Here is a 23,123-nt window from a genome sequence, read left to right on the forward strand (position 1 = left end):
TTCTTCTCTGCTACTGGAGATTATTTAAACAAACTAAGTGCATGATTATGATAGACAAGGATGCCTCTTCCAAAATTTTTAAATATATGGCCTCAGTTTTTGGGGTTCTTGAATCTTGAAGCTGTAGTGAAAATGCATTGTACTTGTGAAATTCTTCTCTGCTTCTGGGCATATCGGAAGCAAACTGAGTAAAAGTTTAAATGATATGAGTAAGCGTATTTCTACCAGATTTTTAAACATCTGGACCATTCGTCTAAGCATTCTGTTCCTGGGCAGGGCTCTATTAATTTGTATTCTACTGAGAGAAGTTATTCCCCTTTTCCATTCACCTTTGATAATTAATCACTGTAAATTATGTATTTGAAAGGTTAATAGAATAAGATAATTATGCAAGAATGTTTATCGTATAATTAAAAAAGTACTTTCTTAGTTTTAATAATCAGGTAGACCTGTAAGTAATAGATAAATAAAAAATGAGACAAAATAACTTATCTTATTAAAAGTTCTTCAAAGACCATAAGAGAGGTCAATGCTAGAGGTCTTAATATGGGTTTAAAAATAGTACAGAAGCACTAATAGTTTGTCAATAGTCTGCATGGTGATAGTGTTAAGTGGGGGACAGATTAGAACTTAATTTATGAGTTGATACTGAATACTAGACTAATTATTTTGTTGATCCTGATCTTCCTACTTCTCTTGCTTTAGGGCACATTGCTTCATCTATCAGTGTATTTAACTTCTAAATTGTTGTATTATACTGACAGGTGACCGTTAAGGCCCTTGGGCCTCTTGTTTCTTTGAGAGTTTCCCTTTGCTTTAATATTTCAAAATGCAGTTTATTTCATAGTGGAAACTTTTTTTGCTGTGAAATACAAAATGAATATCTTTAACCTTTGTAATAAAAAAAATCCTTTTGTATATCAATCACTGTTCAAAAATTGCTTTTCATTTGTGTCTAGAAAATTTAAAACTTGAATAATTTAACAAGTTTTACAATAAGTGTCATTAATTAACTAAAAAATAAAATGTACCTGTAGCTTCATTTTGGAGTTGGATTTATCAGCATTTTGAACTTTCAATATCAAGATCAATGAGTATTTATCTCCGTTATAGAAACGTAGAGTATGTAATTGAGTGACAGAAAGTAAATGATGTAAATAATAAATCATTATATGACAACAAAAAGACGATTCCATACTCATATATTGCTGGAAATCACAACCATGCAATATTTCAGTCACCTGAACGCATTAGCTAATCAATCTTAAAATAGTTGTGTGTTCATAAAAGCATGTGTTAAGAGAAAACGCTCCCTTATTAGAAAGGAAATTTGTGGCTTAATAACTCATGGAAGTCACCTGACTCAAATTAAAAATTGATACCTATGAAAGATTTCCTCTTGATGTTTTATGCTTAGTGTTTGAGAAAAGTAAGAAAGGTTGTCAAATAAATAAAAACCAGTTATCACAACGACATTAATTTATGTTTAATTGGGTTTTTTTGTGCATAACTGAGATGAAAAAATATGCTCAGTTTTAATTTATTTCACTGTTTTTTTTTTATTCTGATGATGTTTAATCATTACTAAAATCGAAAAAAGTCCATATAATTTGGCAAAATGAGGTTTATTTAGTATTCAGGTATACTATAATGACTAGGAAACATTTTGGTGGATTATTTTTACTAGACTAATTTATGCGTTATTAAACTATTGGGTTAAAGTCACATGAAAATAAATACATGTATATATATGTTACAATTGGGGCATTCATATAACCATTCATAAAAATATCTGTCATAAAAATAACTCTTACTTTCTGCATAAAGATAACATTTTTTACATCATTTCACTTTTTATAAAATACAATGAATTTTTTTTTTTTAAAAAAAAAGATTGAAACCTTACTGCCTATTTTTTTTCCCCATTTTTTTTAACCAAGTATATTAAATATTAGAATCTGTTATCAAATACAAGATTTTGTGTATATCATACGTAGAGAAAGAGAGGGGGGTAATGATATTCGCTATGTTCTTCCTCCGAACACAATTACTTGTTAAAAATATTATTTAATAACAATATCACTTTAAATGAAAACATTATACGAAATTCAGTACCTGTATGAAAAAAAAAATTACTACATATTAACTTTAGAGTTTCACATAAATCATTTTTCTTCATGTTTTATTTAATACCGCGTAATCCTATAAGCATATTATACTCAGTTACAATGGTAACTCGGTAAGTTAGTCAATATAAGTCACTTACAGTGTTGAGAAATTGAGATTGAGATGGAAAATAGTTAAATTAAAAGCCTACTGCTTCTTTTATTGGATAATTAACTACTCTCAATCATTCAAGAAAAATTAACAATAAACTAACGATAAAGAATACTGGTGGTGCAAAAATTAAGATGTCATTTTTACCTGCATAGACAACGGAGACCACAGGTCTAGTTACTGTGGCGATGCGCATGTCAGTTCGTTTCCCAAGTGGTACCTTGTTTGTGTAAACATTTTGCCCAACAGTATTGAAACCTTGATAAGTAACAGATTTAGGCTGATATGACCTCCTAATTTGGATTATTTTAGAAATAAAGAATGCTTTTTTTTTCTTTTGCTGAAATTGAATACTTTTTTCAGTCTATCAAACGAGGAATTCGTTCTCTGTAATTTGTATCTCCACTGATATTATTTCATGATATGTTATCTAACCTTTGCATAATAATTGTGTACATATTGAAGATATACATGTACATCTCATATGTGGGATTATTCGAAAAAAAAAAAATTATATGGCTGAACTCGTAATTTTTACAATCCTTCACACTAAATGGGTTGTCTTGCTGATTTTCTGGTTATTAATGTTTTTATCCCCCCCCCCCAATTTTTCTTTGAATAGATGGTTCAGAGTTTGTAAAATTTTTAACTATGTATGTGTTTCTACATGTTAACATCCATTAAACATTTACTCCAAAAGTTATAAACCTAAATCACAAAAAACAGAATCCTGATTATCTCTATTTTTTTTAATTTTGTCGTTTTTAAAATTTATTTTGCATATTCATGGCAGTAATAATCGAGTTTACATGTATAAAGAGCCATATGGATACTTCATACACTTTCAATTTTGAGATTTAATTTACTTTTTAGAAATTTTAAGAAAAATGCCTATCTTAGCATTTTCATAGAAAAAAAAGATATCAGACTTATCTGTTCTATCTAATTTTATTAAATGACAATTTAAATAATTTAATTTAGGCTGGTTGAACCTTTAAACCTATATTGATAGACATTCAGTATACAAATGTGCAAACACCGGCGACATTTTTTTGTTTCTTAACATTCACATCAATTTCTGTGATTGGCCCTCTGAAATAGTTGCAACCTATACAAAGAGTGCAGGTGACGCAGATGCAGACTGATAATTTCTCTTGTTACAATTAATAATAATTTGACTAATTAATGTATAAAAAAAGACATTTATGAAGAATACGTCTGGGCCTAATTTAATGTTTCCTTTCAATGTGATTAATTATTATCAAACTGTTACGTAAGTAAGAGCATGTTGAGGTTTCAGTTCAAATTTCTTCCGAATGGCTCATTGCTGTGCCAGAAAGTCTGTCCATCGACCACATCATAACATGACATTCTGCAGTTCTCTCTTTCCGGAAAATGAGAGTAAGTATAATTGAAAATCTTGTAAATACTGAATTAATATTTTGTCTGCATAGAAATTCATACTAAAAATAACCTTTTAATTAATGGGATGTATTTTTTCACTGCTACAAAATAAGTTCCCAGATTCAATTATCTCTTGCAAAGAGTTCCGTTATGAAAGTAACACATATAAACCTATTTCATTAGTTGTCTAAATACCATTTTATTCCTTGGGGTAGAGGAAAAAATACAAGTACCAGTATCAGTTTAAGTAAACATATTCCTATACTTGAGACTGGGGTCCGTTTTACAAGAGAACTTACAGCCAAGACCCAAAACTTAAGTTGTTTGTAAAATCTTTAAATAATGATGTTTCTTTTGAAAATTGCTTGCACAAAAATATCTTGCTTTATTTTTTTAAAATGATTAAAATCGTTTTCAAATTAATGTAGAAAAGTTAGTATTTTCATTATAACATTTTGATCTTAGTCGTACGTTCTTTTGTAAAACGGGGTGTGACATTACATACATGTATTGTCGTTGGCGACAATATGAACCAACCCTCACTGCTCATATTGTCGTCCATCAGTACATGTCGCATGACAATGCATAGCAATGCTTTCATATAAATACCAATTTCATTTTTTATGACTCATCACTGTTTTTGAGAAGAATTTTTAAAAAGAATTTTCTTATATATTTCTAAGTAAAACTTTGATCGCCCATTGTGGTCCCACCCTAGACCCAGGGGTCTTGATTTGAGTATACTTGAATCTACACTACCTGAGGATGTTTCCGTATAAACATCACTAATCGCTGGCCTATACTGCTGTTCTCAGTGGTGGATCCAGAAATGTCAGAACGGGAGTGGGGTGGGGTGGATGGGGATTACGGTTAATTTTTTTTTTTTTTTTTTTTTTTTTTTTTTGACAAGCAAAAAATAGTCATTTGTGTGTAAAGATGTGTAACTATATACGTTATGTATTTTATTTATTTATGAAATTTTACATGTGGACTAAATTGAGAGTAAATACAAGTTAAACAAACAAAATTTACAAAACCAAAAAAAAGAAAAAAAAAATTAAAAAAATAAATAAATAAAACCGGATTGGTTGCGCCGGTGCTAAATCCACCTTTGGTTTTCGAGAAGATTTTCTGTATATATATCAATGTAAAACTTTGATCACCGATTATGGCCCCACCCTATCCCTAGGGGTCATGATTTGAACAAATTTGATCTTGTTTGTGTTTGTTTGTTTCTCTCAGGAATTTTTCACTCATATGGAGACGCCACCACTTGCCAGTGGAGGGATGCAAATTTAGACTTTTACTAGACATTCGGGGCCATTGAGGAGTGAGGGATCTTTTTCATGCCAGCACCTACGAAATTGAACGTACACGTACATGTAATGAAGCTTATACATAAGTATCATCTCTTCTGATCCAGTAGTTCTTGAGAGGATTTTGAAAGATTTTTTCTATATATTCTAAGAAAAACTTTGATCACCTACTGTAGCCCCACCCTTCTCACGAGGGACATAATCTGAATAAACCCGAATTTACACTTTATAATGAAGCTCTCACATAAGTTTCAACTTCTCTGATACGGTGGTTCTTAAAAAGATTTTCAAAAGATGTTACTAAATTTTCACTTATTCTTAACTACTTCCCTTGAAGAGGGCATGGCCATTCATTTGAAAAAAAAAATGAATTCCCTTTATCAGCGGTTGCTTTATGGCAAATTAGGTTGAAATTGGCCCTGTAGTTCTTGAGAAGAAGCTGACAAAGTGAAAAGTTAACAGACGGAGGGACGGACATACGGGACGAACGACAGAAAAAATGTGATCAGAAAAGCTCACTTGAGCTTTCAGCTCAAGTGAGCTAAAAATGTCAAAATATTTTCCAGATAATCATTACTATTGAACAAAAAAATTAACATTCAATCTTCAAGTATATATAACGAGAAAAAAAAAAGAATAGGCTGATTTCTCAGATATCTCAAGAATCACTGTATCTTGACATATCACAGTGATATACATCAATCCTGGACACAGTTTTCTGATCAAGACCTTTTCTCCCTACAGTATTGCAAGTAATGCTAAATAATAACAATTTATTTATCTACCATACCCTTTGTGTATTCTGCTCTCTCTCTCTCTCTCTCTCTCTTCACCACCCTAGTAAATATTCTTCAACACAATATAACGACGACAAAATGTGCAAATGTTCACAGTACATATTGTCGCCTACGACTTAATGTGCCAATGCTGACTGTATATTTTGTCGTCCATTATGGAGGAGGAAAAGAAAGTCTCGTCTGAGCACATATTGTCGCCGGTGACAATAAGTACCGATGGGTGACAATATTTGCAGTAAGGGTAGGTACATATTGGCGCTGACATCAAACATACAAAACCACAATATGTACATTGTACCGTCACAGACCCGTAGGAATAGGGGCACGGGAGAGGGGAGTATCCCCCAAAATTGTGCCAATATATACATATTATCGATATCAACGCTACTTTATTAATTTTCCTCCTCAATAATTACGTATGATGATTTCTTTTGGTAGACCCTTCCCTCAGCCCCACAAAACTGAAATTGCTTCCGATGGGCCTGATGTTTGTTGCAAGTAATTATCAAGGTTGTCATCTTAGATTGGACCGATGCATAATGTACAAAACTCATTCGTTTAATGTACATGTACAAAGGATAACAACTCCTATATAAAATATATTACGAATATTTGCGGCAAAAATATGCATTGGGTGTTGGAAAAATAATCCAGAACCTATACTGATTTAGTTTCTCAATGGCGTTTGTTTTAAATAAAATAAAACCAAATTTCTAATGTGTATTTTTTCAGCCTCATTGTCCATGATTGCTGTGTACATATTATTCACCTAAAGGTAGTCAGATCCCCAGGTTCTGAAAATCAGCAGTCAAGTGATTGAAAGTGCTCCAAAAATGTCTCTGAATTCACAAAGTAATGTTTTTTAACCTTGATATTTAGTCAAAGTTCATAATTGAAGTTAATCATATTATATAGGAAAAATTATCAAATCTCAAATATATTTTCAAGAACACGAATGAAAGCACTAGCTATGTACTTTCCTATTGCAAATTGATCAACAAATATATTTTAGAAAAAAAAATGGTATGCAGGCATTCGCGGAATTTTATTTTACACTAACTGTATAAATTTTAGTTCTTTTATTTACTTCAATTGTTATATAACATATAATATTAAATTGAGCTTGTGCTATCATTGGAAGACATCGCAGATCACTTATAATTTCATATATTTCTAATAAGCATTATTATCTAAGGCTAGAGTAAAGGAAATCTAATATGTCTAAACATGTATTTATTCTTGTACTTGTATTTAGTGCATGTGTCAACTTCTGCAACACAGTTTGTAAAACTTCAAAGAACCTTGAATCATATTGAGATGCATGAAATGAGAATTGTTGCACGAAAAGATTTCGATTGCTTTATTTTGGATATCCTTAAATGCATTTTTTTTTAACTTTGCGCTAAATAGCTGTGCCTTTAATATCGTCCTAAAAAGGAGGGAAATTGTGGCTTCATTGGGACCTGGGCAAACTAGGAAGTATTTTTGCATTAAGTACCCTTAATAGATCGAAACTTCATGGTTGTTCCTGCAAGAAATTCATAAGTACTACGTGGTTGTCTTGAATAGACAAAATATAAATTTATTCGACATGTAGCAAACAGTTTCAGGATCAAGACTTGTTATATCCTTTTTAATTATGTGCTCTCCATTTTGTAGAACATTCAAGACCTTTTTAAAGACAACAGAGTCATGAATCCAGTAATCATATAGGATCGTGCTGGACTTCAATATTTTACTTGTTCTGCATTTCAACATTGTATCTAGTTTAAGCACCAATTATTTTGCTTTAAACACCACATCAAATAGCAAATATTTAGCAATTTATCAGAGATTTTTATTTTTTTTTTCATGTATATACAAATACTTCATATTGACAACGTTCAAATCTAAGCACTTATCTCATTTCACGTCAACTGACGTCCATTAATTCTAACATCTAAATAGCTTCCTCTGATTTGTTAGTGTGAATATCATCAATAACAAGATGTGTTTGTGAAACACTGATGCCCCCGTATGGCAGCTTATGGCGAAGGTTAAAGTTTCTCAAATGGAAGTCAAAATCCAGGCCAGAATGTTAAATTTGAAAGCCCTAGCTCCAACCATTCAAAAGTTATGGCGAAGGTTAAAGTTTTTTAAAAGTTAGTAAAACATCAAGGGCAAGGTCAAAGTTGTTGGTATCCAAAGGAAGGTCTTGTCACAAGGATTACATATGTAAAGTATGAAAGCCCTAGCACCAACCATTCAAAAGTTATGGCCAAGGTTAAATTTTTCGAAAGTAGGTCAAACTCCTATGTCAAGGCCAAAGGGTCAAATTAAAGTGGTTGGTATACAAGGGAAGGTCTTGTCACAAGGATTACATATGTAAAGTATGAAAGCCCTAGCACCAACCATTCAAAAGTTATGGCCAAGGTTAAATTTTTCGAAAGTAGGTCAAACTCCTATGTCAAGGCCAAAGGGTCAAAGTGGTTGGTATACAAGGGAAGGTCTTGTCACCAGGATTACATATGTGAAGAATGAAAGCCCTAGCACCAACCATTCAAAAATTATGGCCAAGGTTAAAGTTTTTCAAAAGTAGGTCAAACTCCTATGTCAAGGTCAAAGGGTAAAAGTGGTTGGTATCCAAAGGAAGGTCTTGTCACAAGGATTACATATGTGAAGTATGAAAGCCCTAGCTCTAACCGTTCAAAAGTTATGGCCAAGGTTAAAGTTTTTCAAAAGTAGGTCAAACTCCTAGGTCAAGGTCAAAGGGTCAAAGAGGTTGATATCCAAAGGAAGGTCTTCTCACAAGGAATACACATGTGAAGTTTGAAACCCCAAGCACCAACTGTTCAAAAGTTATGGCCAAGGTTAAAGTTTTTCAAAAGTAAGTCAAACTCCAAGGTCAAAGTCAAAGTTGTTGGTATCCAAAGGAAGGCCTTGTCACAAAGAATACACATGTGAAGTTTGAAACATCAAAGCACCAACTGTGCAGAAGTTATGGCCAAGGTTAAAGTCTCATAAAATTTTGCAAAAGTGGGTCAAACTCCAAGGTCAACAGGTCAAATATGATGGTACCCAAAGAAAGGTCTTGTCACAAGGAATACACATGTGAAATATGAAAGTCATGGCTCCAACCAATCAAAACTTATGGGCAATGTTAAAGTTGACAACAGACAGACACACAAACAGACAAACAGATAAACAGACAAACAGACAAACAGATAAACAGACAAACAGACAGACAGGACAAAAACAATATACCCCCGGGATCTTTCGATCCGGGGGCATAAAAATACTGCAGTCGTCTACCTAAAAACTAGAAACTATGGCAAAAGGTAGGATAATGAAATAGTGCTGATCTTTTAAAATGGTAAATTATAACTAATAAAAGGATTTTTTTTTTTTACATTTTACATTCACGGTTTGAAACTTTGTAATTTTGCAGTGGGACGGATCTCTCATTATGCTAGTTTTCAGAAAGTAACTGAAAAATTCGAGCTTTTTAACATAGAAAGTATAGAAATCAAATTACTGTTATCATCTTGCGCTATGAAGTCATGTGAATGTACAGAAAATATAAGTTACAGGAGCTGTACTGTGTCTAGGCGAAGGGAAAAAAGTCACCCATAGTCAAGAGAGAATCTTCAAAAATTTGGCATTGCAGGAAAGGAAATCATTGTGAAAGTTGAAGAGAAGGATTGTAAAATAATAACCTTAATTAAGTGAAACAGCAATTCCATGAAAGTTATAGGAAAGAGTAAAATAAAGAAAATAATTGATGGAAATCTGATGTTCAATCCAATTTAAGTTTTAGTTTTGTACGTGCTTTGTTTTTGTTATTAATGGAAAAACTCCTACATAAACAAATACATGATGACGATTACATGGGCGCAGACATTTTGTGCGGAGAAGAAAATGCTACCTGGCATGTGATTGGTCATTAAGAGAAAAGACTAGTTATGTATTTGACAAGTGAAATAAAGGTGATAAAAATCTCATATCAAGACTTAGGCTCCTTTGAGATATATAGGAGTTACAGGTAAAAGTTTGAAGGGAGGGATGCACTTTGGTTAGAGATTTTCATTTGGTGCTGAATGCACCTAGTTGTAAACAAATGGAATTTGAAAGTAAAAGTGCCGCGGCACGGTATATTTTTTCTGGCATGTTTTGGTCTACAAGATCTCGAACTTTCACGGCAAGAAAGTCATTTGCCCAAAATTCAATATATGTATCAGTGACAGGGGCTCAACTTTGTATGGAAGTCTATGGGAAAACATTTGGTGGTGTTTGTCCTATAATGTGAAAATAATGGAAAACATGTACACATAGCATAAATAGTTGTCATAGTTTCAAAGACTCCAAGGGTATACTGAATCGTTCAAGTTAAACCGACTATTTAACAGCATTTGTAGGTCCGAAAAATGTCAAATTATGTTAGCTAAATGATAAGAAAAAACATTATTCACTTTTTATTTGTAAAGAAAACATTTTCTTGGGTATAGAAACAAGAAATAATTATAGATGGAAACATTTTTTTTTCTCCTACAAAACAATAAATATGTAATTTGAATTCGGCAAGATCACAAAATATAATAACGCAGAATGTAATGTTCTTTAAAGGTGTAGGTATGATCTTTTTTCTCTCAGACAATTCTGCTTTTTCCTCGCTATTCTTTTACAGTGAAAACGTTGTACACTTTCCAAATAATACAGTTAGTTCACCCCTGTTCTACAGAAAAAGAAACTGAAAAGTTAAAAATATATTATTGTGGTTCCACAATATCTACAAAGACTAGTACATAGTAAAAAAGGGCAACCTGTTTTTTCCTCAAAACAGTCAATAGTCTTCTTAATTGATTATAAGCAAAATTCATACGTTGAATACTCTTCAGACTCTGTTTGATGTTTTTGACTAGATTTAGAGTACAAGAGACATATGATAATCCTAGATTTAAATGTCATAATCCACAATCAAAAAAAATACCGATTTGATTTTCAGTGTATCGAATAAAGTTGCACTAGTTTGTTGTTACTATTTTTATCATCTTAATACCCCCCTGTTTATTATCAGCAATAAAAAATGTATCATATTGTTGATTATTCTAATATTTTTTGATATTGAAGACAGCTTAATGAGAAAACTCTAAAGCATTGTAGATGACAGTCTTTGCAGTTTTTAAGAAAAGAGTACTCATATAAGATGCTAAATGATTTATTAACGTCAAAAAATAAGACACAGAAGGATTTTAGTAGATTTTTTTAATAGGTGTGGCGGGGGCGACGTAGGGTCCGCCAACAACACCAGGTCCGTATGGTCCACTTGCAACACCAGGTCCGTAGAGTCCGCTACCAACAGGTCCGCTACCAACTCCTGTTCCGTAAAAGAAGGGTGAATAAGGTCCAACAACATTCCCGGAATAAGCAGGGAGTGGGAATGAACCAACAACATTTCCACCAGAGTAGGGGAAATTACCGCCTAGTGTATTAAAAGCATAATAGACATTTTTGCATGTGTTGACATTTCCATATGGACCAGTGCAGCATTTCTGACCATAATAACAATCTCTGTCAGTGTTGCAATAGGATCCAAAGGAATTGGTATAAGTAGGGCATCTTCCATTTCTTTGAAATTCGATGGGAACTTGACATCTTCTCCAACCTCCAAACACGAAACAGCACTTTTGTTGTCTAGGGCACTGATAGTCATTAGAGCATTGCCTGCCTACGGCACCAAGGTCAGGATAGTAAGGACAAGTTCCATACTTCACTAATCCTGGACCAATGACTAAAAAGTAATCAATGTATTAATATTCAAATTACAAAGACATTTACTTAATCTTTATTAGATATTTTCTAGGAGAGGGGAAATTTGAGGGAATAAAGGTTTTTAAAAGTCAATCATAAAGAATTGTTTGCCCATATTTTCCTTTTCTTAATTCAGTAGCACAAAAATAAAAATAAAACTATAAGACACATTTACGTTTATTATTTTTGGGAGTTTTATGATACCAGGTAGATATATTTATTACTTTGATATTCAGTAAAGTAATAAATATTAGAAATGTACCTTTCTTGTCGTATCCAGCAAAGCAAGATGCTACCAATACGGAAAAAACAACCAGTGTGTTCATTTTGGGGTGGTCTGAAAGTATTAAATATCCCATATAAAATACTTAACCTCTTTAAAAAACATATTTGAGGCATTCTGAAAATAAATTTACGGTGTTAAGAAACGACAAAAGCATTCTTATTTATGCTATGCTACAGAGCTGTTTTCCTTGAATAGTGAAATAATAGAATACAAAGAAACTAATAAACTTTGCATTGATAGGATATATAATTTTTCTTGTTTTGATAATAAATTTCCATAGCCGGGGGAAATACATGTTATTTGATACATAATAACATCATTCTGCCTTGATTTGAGTCGGAAAAAATAGAATATTTTTTAATGCTCTTTTTATATCATCATCATGCTTTCATGTTTACTAAGTTTTGATAACAGCCCTAACAAAAAAACACTATAGTAAACTATAGTTTACTATAGTTAACTATAGTAAATCAAAGTTCCAAAGTTTTCACTATAGTAAATCAAAGTTCCAAAGTATTCACTATAGTAAATCAAAGTTCCAAAGTTTTCACTATAGTAAATCAAAGTTCCAAAGTTTTTACTATACTTAATTAAAGTTTCAAAGTTTTCCCTATACTTAATCAAAGTTTCGAAGTTTTTTTATTAGTTTAACAACTTATGTATTTTTATTAATTTTTTTTATTATTATTATTTAGCCATTTTAGGGGAGGGGGTGAATATAGGGTTGGTTGGGGCTGGTTTTTGTTGTACATTTTTATTTAAATATACAAAGTAGTTAATTTAAATATAATATTTACATTTATAAATTAAAAAAAAAAAATACATGTTGACTGAAGTTGATGAAACAGATATTTTGATTCTAAATGACACAATTTTTTTTGTCCATAAATAAAACTTACGTTACATCTGCATAACATTAAAATTAAATACATTGAAATAAATATTGCTTATTTATCGGCGCAAGCGACAACCTTTACAATAAAATTCATATCTTGTACATTATTCTTTTAGGGAAAGGTTTTTAAAATGTTCTCTAAAACTTTTATGAATCTTAAACTTGAAACATCATAAATTGTAAAGAATGGGAATCAAAAACATAATTCCACGGAATTTATCGTACTTAATCAAAGTTTCAAAGTTTTCACTATAGTAAATCAAAGTTCCAAAGTTTTTACTATAGTAAATCAAAGTTCCAAAGTTTTTACTTTGGTACTATATTTAACTATAGTAAACTATAGTTAACTATAGTTTACTATAGTATTTTTTTGTTAGGGAGGCATTAAAAAGGTAATAATTTCAATAATCTTTAATAAGACTAAACTTATTTGTGGCAGAATTATGTGAAATATTAGAATGATAGTAAATGTATTACAAAAAATCTGCATTCCAGATACTGATGTTGATCAATAGAATGAATGGATCATCGTGAATGTTTCAAAAGAATTCTACATTCCAGATGCAGATGCTATTAAATTTTGATCAAAAGTTAAACGATATATATACTATAACGATATATATACTAAACATGCTTTCTTCTTAATTTTTTCAAAATATACCACTTTAAATTGCTAGTATGATCAATGTAGATGAAACTGAAGTACAAGGGTTGAAATACGACTGATTTTCTATACATGTACAATGTCGAAAAAGATGACTTACCAAGAGGATTCCTCGTCAAAAGTGTGGAATGCTGGAATAGGGGACTCAGGCTGCTTTTATACAGAACGATCCGACACAAAAATTTAACCTTTGGCAAGGATGCCAAATATAAAGATAATCAATTAACATAAGTATTTTAATTAAGGAAAAATCAAAAGTACATCAAACGGCGCACAGGTTTCAAGGATGATACATGTGTATATTAATCTTAAGGAAGAAGACTGGGTAATTTTAACCCATGTCACATACATATTTATGTCCTCTGAATTCAATAGTACACACACACGCAAGCACACCCACCCACACACCCACACCCACATCCACATATATATATACACAATATATATATATATATATATATATATATATATATATATATATATATATATATATATATATATATATATATATATATATATATATATATATATATATATATATATATATATATATATATATATATATATATATATATATATATATATATATATATAATCAACTCATTATCTATATATCCAATGTAGCTATTGCATTAAATTGTTAAATTATTGCATTTTCTTTCAAAAAAAAAAAAGAATTATGAAATGTTTCTAGTAGGAGTAAACAAAATTAAAATCTATATCAAAAATTGCAACATAACAAGGTACAGTTATAAGAACTAGAGGAACTGTGAACAGTGAGTTCACAAAATATAGCCTCGCTCCCATATGAGTATGACGACAAAGTCCATTTTTTACTATGGGAAAGCCCAAATATCTGTCCGATCACAACCTAAAGTAGAAAGTACACAATGGCACTATGTCATAAAGATTTTGTGAAAGTATCATTAAATTTTATTCAGTAGTAAAGGAGGAATTGCGGATAAGAGATTGGTGCCCCCAATATTATAGACAATATGTCAGTCCATGTTTCGCTAAGGGAAACCTTAAATATGTGTCTGATCAAAAGGTGAAATAAGATTGCACAATGGCATATGTAATAAAGATTCTGTGAAAATTCCATTAGATTTTATTCAGTGGTATAGGAGGAGTTGCGGATAAGAAGTACTCTAATGCATAAAGGATGGAGAGAAGGACGGACGGACACCCCGTCATTATATACCCATTTCAAGCAGGGGGATATGAAACTATCCTCATTGACTACAGTATGCTTGGATCTGATAAAGAATGTTTGGATCTGATAAACGCCTCGTTTATCCTGACGCCTCTTCTCAGAAAACCTTCTCCAAGCATGTATATATGCATATACTGGTATCAAATGTGAAGGTAAAGAAAGAAAAAACTTTAATATTTTATAGTTTTAAAAGAAGTACAATGTAATTAAATAAAGAAAATACATTAAAATGTAATTTATACGGAAAAAAAGAATCGGCAATTTTATGCCGAGAACGCCATTTTTTGAACACAGGGAAATTTATTTTCCTCTTTTGGCATGTCTTTTTATGGGCTGAGCAACCTTTGATCTATTGTTTTATTTCGTCATATTTTATAATTATTGCAGCTCATATGATATGACAGAACTGTTCAGCATCATCATTGAAAATGTTCAAATAAAGTAATTCCGTATATTCATTACACAGGGCTACTATAGTAACTGGACTCTGCAAGCTAATTCAAAGACGCGCAATTAGTGAAAGTATTTTAAACATGGAACCTAAACACAAGCCATCTTAATAATTATCAATATATTTTTTTTCTAAAGACTCTAAGTTTAAAGAAGATGGGTGAACATGACGAACGAAAAGCCTATAGTGTGACAAATATGAAGGTGAAAAATAATATCTCAATTATATCAAAATTTTCCTTGATATTTCATCTTACATTAAAATAAACTTAGGTAAAATCTTTACAATTTGCAAAAATCTCACAAAGATTGAAATTATTTGCTTATGAAATATTGTACACACACTAAAGAGGGCAAAAAGAGTCATTTTCTTATATTATAACTCTATTTTTCGATATGAGTGGGTCTTCGCTCCATTTTTTTGAAAGTTAATCCTCGAAGTTTGCATAAAAATATACATTTTTTAGTTTCCTAAAATATGGAGCAAAGACCCACTATACAAAAATATACTTTTATGACATATCATTCGCATCTTTTCGAGAAATACTTGAAGTCCATTAAGTCAAGGTCATATCACAAACATGATTTAAATGCCTCTATTCATCAGATCTTGTGTTGTCTAGTGGTTGGCGTGCTAGTCTCGAGAGAAAATGATATTCAGGATTTTTATTGCTAGGGTTCGAACCCCACGAATACCACATTATTTAAAAAAAAAAGAATAAATTTTGCCGAGAAAATTTTCTTCAGAAAGTTTGTTTATCATAATTTCATAAATTTCAATAATGTGAACTTTACTCTAAATACTGAATTCACAAATTGAACATGATTTTTATATACCTGGTATCTGGTTATCTGGCTATGTTCGCCCATCTCCTTTAAATTCTAAAAAAAAAAAAATATCTTGAAAACAACTTCTATACCTAACGCTAGTTTGATATCTCTTTTCTAAAGCAATGTACTTTTATAGACGGTAGTGCATTAAATAGAAAGATATTTCTTCAATTATGTACCTTATAAACTGTCTTGTGGGTAAAAGCGTTTCAAATACATTTACGTTTTTAGAAATGTAAAATTGTAATTTAAATTAATGCATTCAACATGATCAGGACTTTTACGAAATTGCTCGTAATTTATTGTTCATTTTATTTACAACTCTCCAAAATTCTCATTAATTTACAGAATCTGATGTATATACGTGTAGCAATATTATTTTGAACGGATTCTTATTTAATTAATGCACAGTGTAAGCGTGATTTAATTGGGGTAAACACATGGTAAACACACGCTAATTATAAACGCTATTGTTTGTAGGTCACAGGTAACGGCCTTCAAACTGTCTGCATGACCAATGTTTTTGCAACAATTAACACTACTGCAAGATAAGTGTGAAAATGTCGTTATTTGAAAAATTACCGTCCGCATAAACGAGCCATTTTTCAATGAAATATTAAATTTTGTAGTAGAAATCGACCGGAAGGTGAAGCGTCCGGATTAATGGAGTCCTGATAAACGCGGCGCCACTGTACTTGGTTATTATGTCGACACGTGATCTTCTCTAAGAGATTTAAATTCTTATTAAATAAAAATTAGATTGCATCTTGCTGTCTATGTCTAGCTCTGAGGGATATGATTTCAACGAATTTGATTCTACAATACGCTTGGCAAGTTTATTTTAATTTGACTGTTCTTCGTAGGAAAACGGCTTTTCAAAGATCTTCCATTCCTATCTTTTTTGTATCTTAGATTTAAACAATTATGATTGGAATGAAATTTGAACATACATTTTATATATATATATATATATATATATATATATATATATATATATATATATATATATATATATATATATATATATATATATATATATATACATATGCGTTAGTATTTATTTGACTGATGACTGAAACTCTGCTCTTGAGAAGATCTTCCAATATTTTTTCCATTGTTGTTATTTCTTCTGGTGGCCTTATCTTTGCTCCGAGGCCAGATATTAACTTAAATCTATAATACAAGAACATTTTGAGGAGATTTGGAAGAATTGTTCCTGTATGTCCCTATAGAGGACATTCATTTAAAAATATACACTTAAGTTTGTTTGCTGAAATTGGACAGAAGGATGACATCCATACTTCGACCAGAAAAACCCACTTGAGCTTCTTGTTAGAGTGTTCATTAATAAAAAAAAAAATAAAACAAAAAGAAATGCATTTGCAACATATAGTTTATTATATCAGAAATGAGGAATGAGAAGCACACATTTAATATTTTTTCTTGGAGCCTTGAGGAAATACGGGTAGCAGAGGACTAACCACACCTGAACCGCCTACAGGACCAAATGAACCACCAACAGGACCAAGTGAACCGCCTACAGGACCAAATGAACCCCCTACAGGACCAAATGAACCGCCTACTGGGCCAAATGAACCACCTACTCCACCGAAGCCAGCATAAAAAAAGCTGAAGAATGTACACGTGTCAATTTGACCAAATGGAAATCGTTTACAGCATTTTCCACTTCCGGGGCAGAGGGTGTCATCATTGCATGCTCTTCGATTTGGATGGGAAGGAGGCATCATAAAGAAATTATTGCAGTTACCGGATTTTTGATATTGAAGTGGGATCTGACAGACGTATCCGCCTCTTTTAGAATTGTAACAACATTTCTGTGACCCGTGACAAAATTCGTCGTGAGAGCAAAAAGGTCCAAGTTGTTGAAGGTCTGTTTCAGAAGGACTAGGACAAGTCCCGTATTTTTCCACTACAACAAATAACACAACAACTACTATTAAGAGATCAAAGATGCTAAAAAGAATACGTTTTTCACAATATTTATACAGCCTATTTGTTTTTATACCTAGTAAGAGCGTATCTGATCATGTTTCCGTTCAATTCGTAGCAATTGCCCAGTGCCCCTCTTACCTAGTGGTAGTCTGGTCAGTGCTCCTCCCCCTCCTCCTCCGTATACTCCTCCTACTCCTCCCAATCCTCCTCCACCTCCTCCTAGTCCTCCTACACCTCCTCCTAGTCCTCCTACACCTCCTCCTAGTCCTCCTACACCTCCGTGTACTCCGCCATGACCCCCATCGTCATAATGGTGTATGCCTTTAGAACCGTAATCATCGCCCGCATTACAGGAAACCAGAATGGAAACTAACACAATCAAGGCGTTCATTTTGACTGTAAACACATTAACATCAGTTTTATAAATACCATTTTATTCTTTTTCAATTCAATTTGTTGCTTTAATTTCATAAAAATATTCCACAACTCATCTTCATACGTTAAAACAGGTAGGTTCTAATAAAGCATCTTTACCATTCGGAGCATATTTCAAACACTGTTAAAATGACTGATCTGAGAAGAAAGCTGTATTTGAGAAGTTAATAGTTTATATGAAATAATCTTGAGTGACACGAAAAACATGTATGCAATCTATGATCAATTTCTTAACTAGATAATGTTTAATTTAATAAAACATATCCCATTTTCGTTAATCATTATTCTACTACTCTCTTTCCAATCTTCTCATGACTTTTGTCATTCCTGGAAAATAGATCTTAAAGATTATTTTGCAAAGGAGAGGGTTGTTCTTAAAGTTATTACAAACTGTAAAAATTAAAAATCATTAGTTAATCTTTCTAGAAAATAAGTTTAAATTTTTTTTAGAAGTTTTAAATGCGTTGTTTTCTAACTTTGATAATTCTACTTACACTTACCTGCAGTCTGATTCTGTGTAGGAACAAGAATGCTTTCAAACAAAAACCTTGCGTCTTTTATAGTTTAGGCGGATTGCAACGAGCCACATGCTCTCACCACAACTTTGGTTGGGTTGACTTTTTTCATTGATCTGCCTCCTTACTTTTCCTGATATTTTTTGCCCAATATTATTATTCGTCGTAATATCTTTCCTAAATTTGAATTAACAAAGAACTTGCATGAAATGCATATTTAAACGATTTGTTAAAAAATTATATAATATTTTTTCAAATGCAGTGAAAGTTTTCATGCACCTGAAATACTCAATCATTTTGACAAAGGTTAGAAAAAACAAAAGCAAAAAACAATATCAGAATTAATTCTATCGACAAATACTGAATACAAATTTTGAATAAGGTGCTTTCCCAGGAAAAAAAAAACCCTGAAATATTGAAGAGATTCTACAACTCAGATATTCTTTCCACAAATTGATGAGGTAGGTGAATGCGACTCTGATTCATTGACCATCAATGATTTCTTTTTCGATAATAGAAATGATAACAATTGTTCATGATTTGAGACCTTTACCACTTTTTCATGGGATTTCGCTTTTATTTGTAGTAACATCATGCTTCATAATAAGACATACCATGGAATTAAAATCATTTTTGATAACAATTGTTAAATTAACATTTACATATGTTTAAATGAATTGAATCAATGATACATTATTTCTTTTGCAACGCAAGCCTAACTAAAAGATCGACTAAGGCCGAAAGCTTTCATTAAAAAGTGTGCCATTCGTTTTTTTTAGATTCGTTTCTCGATGAAACAAATAAGTTAAATAATCAATGCTTACAATTTAATTTTAATGACAAACATGTTACTTTTCCTGTACATATCTGTTATTTTGCTTACTCGAAAAATTTGCACGAAATCTACATGCCGAAAACTGCGTAGGAATTTATCTTGGGAAGTGGGGACCAAAAGCCTTTAGTACACAAAGTGGGTATAATTGTTTTAAAAATACAAAAATAAAGAATTCTCCTTTGTAATATTATCTTAATAATAATTTACTAAATTTGTCAATTACGTAAGCTATGAAATCTGCACGTGCAGTTTTCCAAAGTGATTGCAACATAAAGTAGACAGAAACTTGCTTTGTTGTCAGTAAATAATTGGACAATGGTCACACATCGAGTGGAGAGCCACGGTAAATTAAAATGACAAATATTCCCGTTTAAATATTATTTTGGAAATTGATTTGCTTGTCGATAAACCTTAGTACATGTGTGACCGCGTAGATTTGTACAGTACTTAGGAATTCGTCTGGAACTGCATCCGTTGTTTGCAGAACGAACGGGGTGAAGGAATATTGGCGTAGAGGGTACAAGGTCTAGGTAGAGGCGCTGTGTGGCTGTAAGGCAAAATGTGCCATATTCCCGAAGGTCCACCAATATGCAATTCCAGAGATAAAACAAAGGTAAAGGATTCCGTATTTATTAAATGAGTCTCATTACTTGAATCAGCAAACAAATATATTAAAATTGATCGAGTCGGATATGGCCGAAGCAAGTCCTGGCAAGTCGGACGTGGTCGAGACTGGCCTTCGTATATTCCAGACTAAAGATTGAAATTATTCATGACTATTTAGAAGAATGTACATAAAGAGTTATTATAGTGTAAAATTGATCCTCTGATATATTTTCTATTTTTAGTATAAATCTATTATCAGTTTCAAATTATTTTCTTTATAAAGTTTTATTTACAAGTTCGTATATTTTTATTTACTTCAATCAATTTCATGGCTTTGGATTAAGAAGAATAAATAACTTTTATAAGGCCCTTTGTCAGTTTTCTTTAGAAAAGTTTTGAAATCAGTTAGTGTCATCCTTTCGTGTAAAATCTGTGCTTTTCTTAGTTTTCCGCAAATGGAACTCTGTTTTCTTAATTACTTGAATCGTACTTTATCGTAAAGCCCTATTGTCAATCTTTCCTTTTGATGTCAAATATGAGTTCTTTTAGATTAACACCCTTTTGTAACAATTAGTGGCAAGATTAACTCAACGCCTTGAAAAAGGACGGTATCGTGTTTTTGTCCAACCACTTTTGCGATGGACATTCAACAATAAACAGCTTAATTTTTATACTGTCTCCTGTCCTTTTTTTTCAGGTAATGTAGATTTACTTTGTACCTTATATTTTCCTTTATTTCCATTTTTACATTTTGTTTAATGGTTCATGTTGATTTAAATAGTACATGTAAGTAATAATCTCATATTTACAAAATGTCATTTTTCACAAATCTGAAGATAAAAATATGTTGTATTTTATATTTGAAAAGTATGTGTCATGAAACAAAATTATTAAGCAGTGTTTTAGTATTAAAATAATAGAGGTTTTTGAAAGAAATCATTATGTCGAAATTACTGTTTTGGCTTTTCCGGATATTTTGCATCTATTTGTACTGGTTTTCTATTTAGTATTCAAAACATTGTTGTTCAAGTGAACGTTGCAGTGGATTTTACCATAGGCGCTTGGGTCAAGGATAATGCATATTTTCTATATAATGTATTGTCAAGGAAATTCGAACTACATTCGTAACATTTTTTTAAAGCGCACAGTGGTTATTTTTAGTTTTTTGTAAATCTTTCTGCTTTATATACACTAGACTGTCACAGAAATGTGATATTATGCACGTTTTAAGAATGACATATAATCCCACCTGTATACTAAAAAGAAACAGTTTCTCCCTTAACAATTCTTCCTTAATTTGAAATTAATTCAATATTTTGAATTTGACTCATTTATTTTTATAATAAAGATATTCATTACTGAGATGTGTTAAAATACATGTAATGAATTGTGTGTTTATGAGATGATGTTTATATAATTAACACATGTTCTTATTTGTGGCATTATCTTACACTTTCATTTTAATTATGCAGAGTATCGTTGTTTTTATATCTTTTATTATGATTGTAAATGATCACTTTTGCAACGGAAATTCATCAATAAACAGCTTAATTTTTATACTGTCTCCTGTCCTGTTTTTCAGGTTTAAAGAATTTAGTTATCACCATAATCCCAATCACACGGTGATCATACATGTACAACATGATTGACAGTTAAGGACATTGGCAAGGTTCCTGGTTATCGTATAGAATTTTTCAAGAACCCTTGAGTAGGTTTAATTGTACTAAACAGGCTATATTCTGGATCGTTTGGTCTACCAAGCCAAGTTGAACCTTCTTTTTTATATTTTGTCAAATCAGTGTTTTTGCAATTCTCAGTGCATTTCCTATATAAAATGTTAATAAAAGGGTCCTACATAATTTTTCACCATAATATTTCTCCAAAACTCACTTATTTCATATCATAGTTTTTGTATTATATATGCATTTATTTATTGTATCTTCATTTCCATGACTTGTAGATATTTTTGCTGATTTTCAAAAGTTAACATATTTGAATGATTTTTCATATTTATATAGATATTTATGTGAAATTTTATAAAACATAACTTATTTATTGCGTTTTTCACTATAGATATCAACGGACAACGAAAAATATTTTTAAAACATAACACCCCCCCCCCCCAACCCCCCGAGAAACAAAAAAGAAACTTTTTATGGGTTTTATGAATTGTTCTTTCACAAATTCATATCAAATCTTTTTTGTTTTGGGGTTGAGAACATATGTTAACAGACAAAAAACTGCAAAATTGATCATTTTATTACGGAATTCAAATGAGATATTTTATCAATCTTTAATGTTGAATTTTACATAATTAAACATTCGGAAAGTTTTAAGGGTCATTTGTCCATTTCCATGTTTTTTTTTTTTTTTTTTTTTTTTTTTTTTTTTTTTTTTTCAAATCTAGCGATTTTTAAAGCCTGATTTCAATGGATAAAATTTTCACCCCCCCCCCCCCCTCTTTGAAGAGAGTCGTTTAAATAAGAGTAATCACGTTTTTAACACTGGTTTTAAAATTATTATAATAATCATTTATTAATGAACTCTTCTTTGCATTCAATCAAGTTTTAATGGCCAAAGTGTCATTTATATTGAATAAAATGGGTGTAAAATGTAGGCTGGAATCGAGAATTAGCGTGCGTTGTTCTTATCTATATGAAGTAATAATCTATTAAACTGTATCAAAAAATTTAAATTAGATTACGCATTAATGAAAAACAGAAATTCTCTTTTGCAAAACATTGGATAAATTAACAGAGTTATGCCTTTTTTCTATAGTAATTTCCATAGCTAATTAAATCATGCCAAAATTATGCTTTCCGCTCATTAGGTTTTCTTAAATTTTTTACTGCAAAAATA

At 31.4% G+C, this 23,123-nt stretch overlaps 2 protein-coding genes across 3 annotated transcripts in view; both read right to left on the reverse strand.

The window, feature by feature from the left end:
* Positions 1 to 10,972: 10,972 nt before the first annotated feature.
* On the reverse strand, positions 10,973 to 13,544 carry LOC133176879 (uncharacterized). Its single transcript, XM_061311933.1, has 3 exons — positions 13,527 to 13,544; positions 11,844 to 11,918; positions 10,973 to 11,561 (listed from the first exon to the last, which is right to left on the reverse strand). The coding sequence occupies exons 2-3, from the start codon at positions 11,905 to 11,907 to the stop codon at positions 11,023 to 11,025; spliced, it is 603 nt and encodes a 200-aa protein (XP_061167917.1). The 5' UTR covers positions 11,908 to 11,918; positions 13,527 to 13,544; the 3' UTR covers positions 10,973 to 11,022.
* Positions 13,545 to 17,295: 3,751 nt separating this feature from the next.
* The window catches only part of LOC133176927 (uncharacterized), a 180,926-nt gene continuing 175,098 nt past the window's right edge, over positions 17,296 to 23,123 (reverse strand). For both annotated transcript variants that reach the window (XM_061311990.1, XM_061311989.1), the window contains exon 4: positions 17,296 to 17,499. In XM_061311990.1, coding sequence (XP_061167974.1) covers positions 17,351 to 17,499 — 149 coding nt within the window. In that variant the 3' untranslated portion in view covers positions 17,296 to 17,350. The remainder of the gene's footprint in view (positions 17,500 to 23,123) is intronic.

This window comes from Saccostrea echinata, unplaced genomic scaffold (assembly GCF_033153115.1).
Source record: "Saccostrea echinata isolate AGI-Se365-2 ecotype Australia unplaced genomic scaffold, CSIRO_AGI_Sech_v1 ptg000084l, whole genome shotgun sequence".
In the NCBI taxonomy this organism is placed as follows: domain Eukaryota; kingdom Metazoa; phylum Mollusca; class Bivalvia; order Ostreida; family Ostreidae; genus Saccostrea; species Saccostrea echinata.

Coding starts and splice junctions, on each gene's coding strand:
- LOC133176879 (XM_061311933.1), bottom strand. CDS start 11,907: ATGAACACACTGGTTGTTTTTTCCGTATTGGTAGCATCTTGCTTTGCT. Junction 11,562..11,843: donor TGCTGGATACGACAAGAAAG/GTACATTTCTAA, acceptor ATTACTTTTTAG/TCATTGGTCCAGGATTAGTG.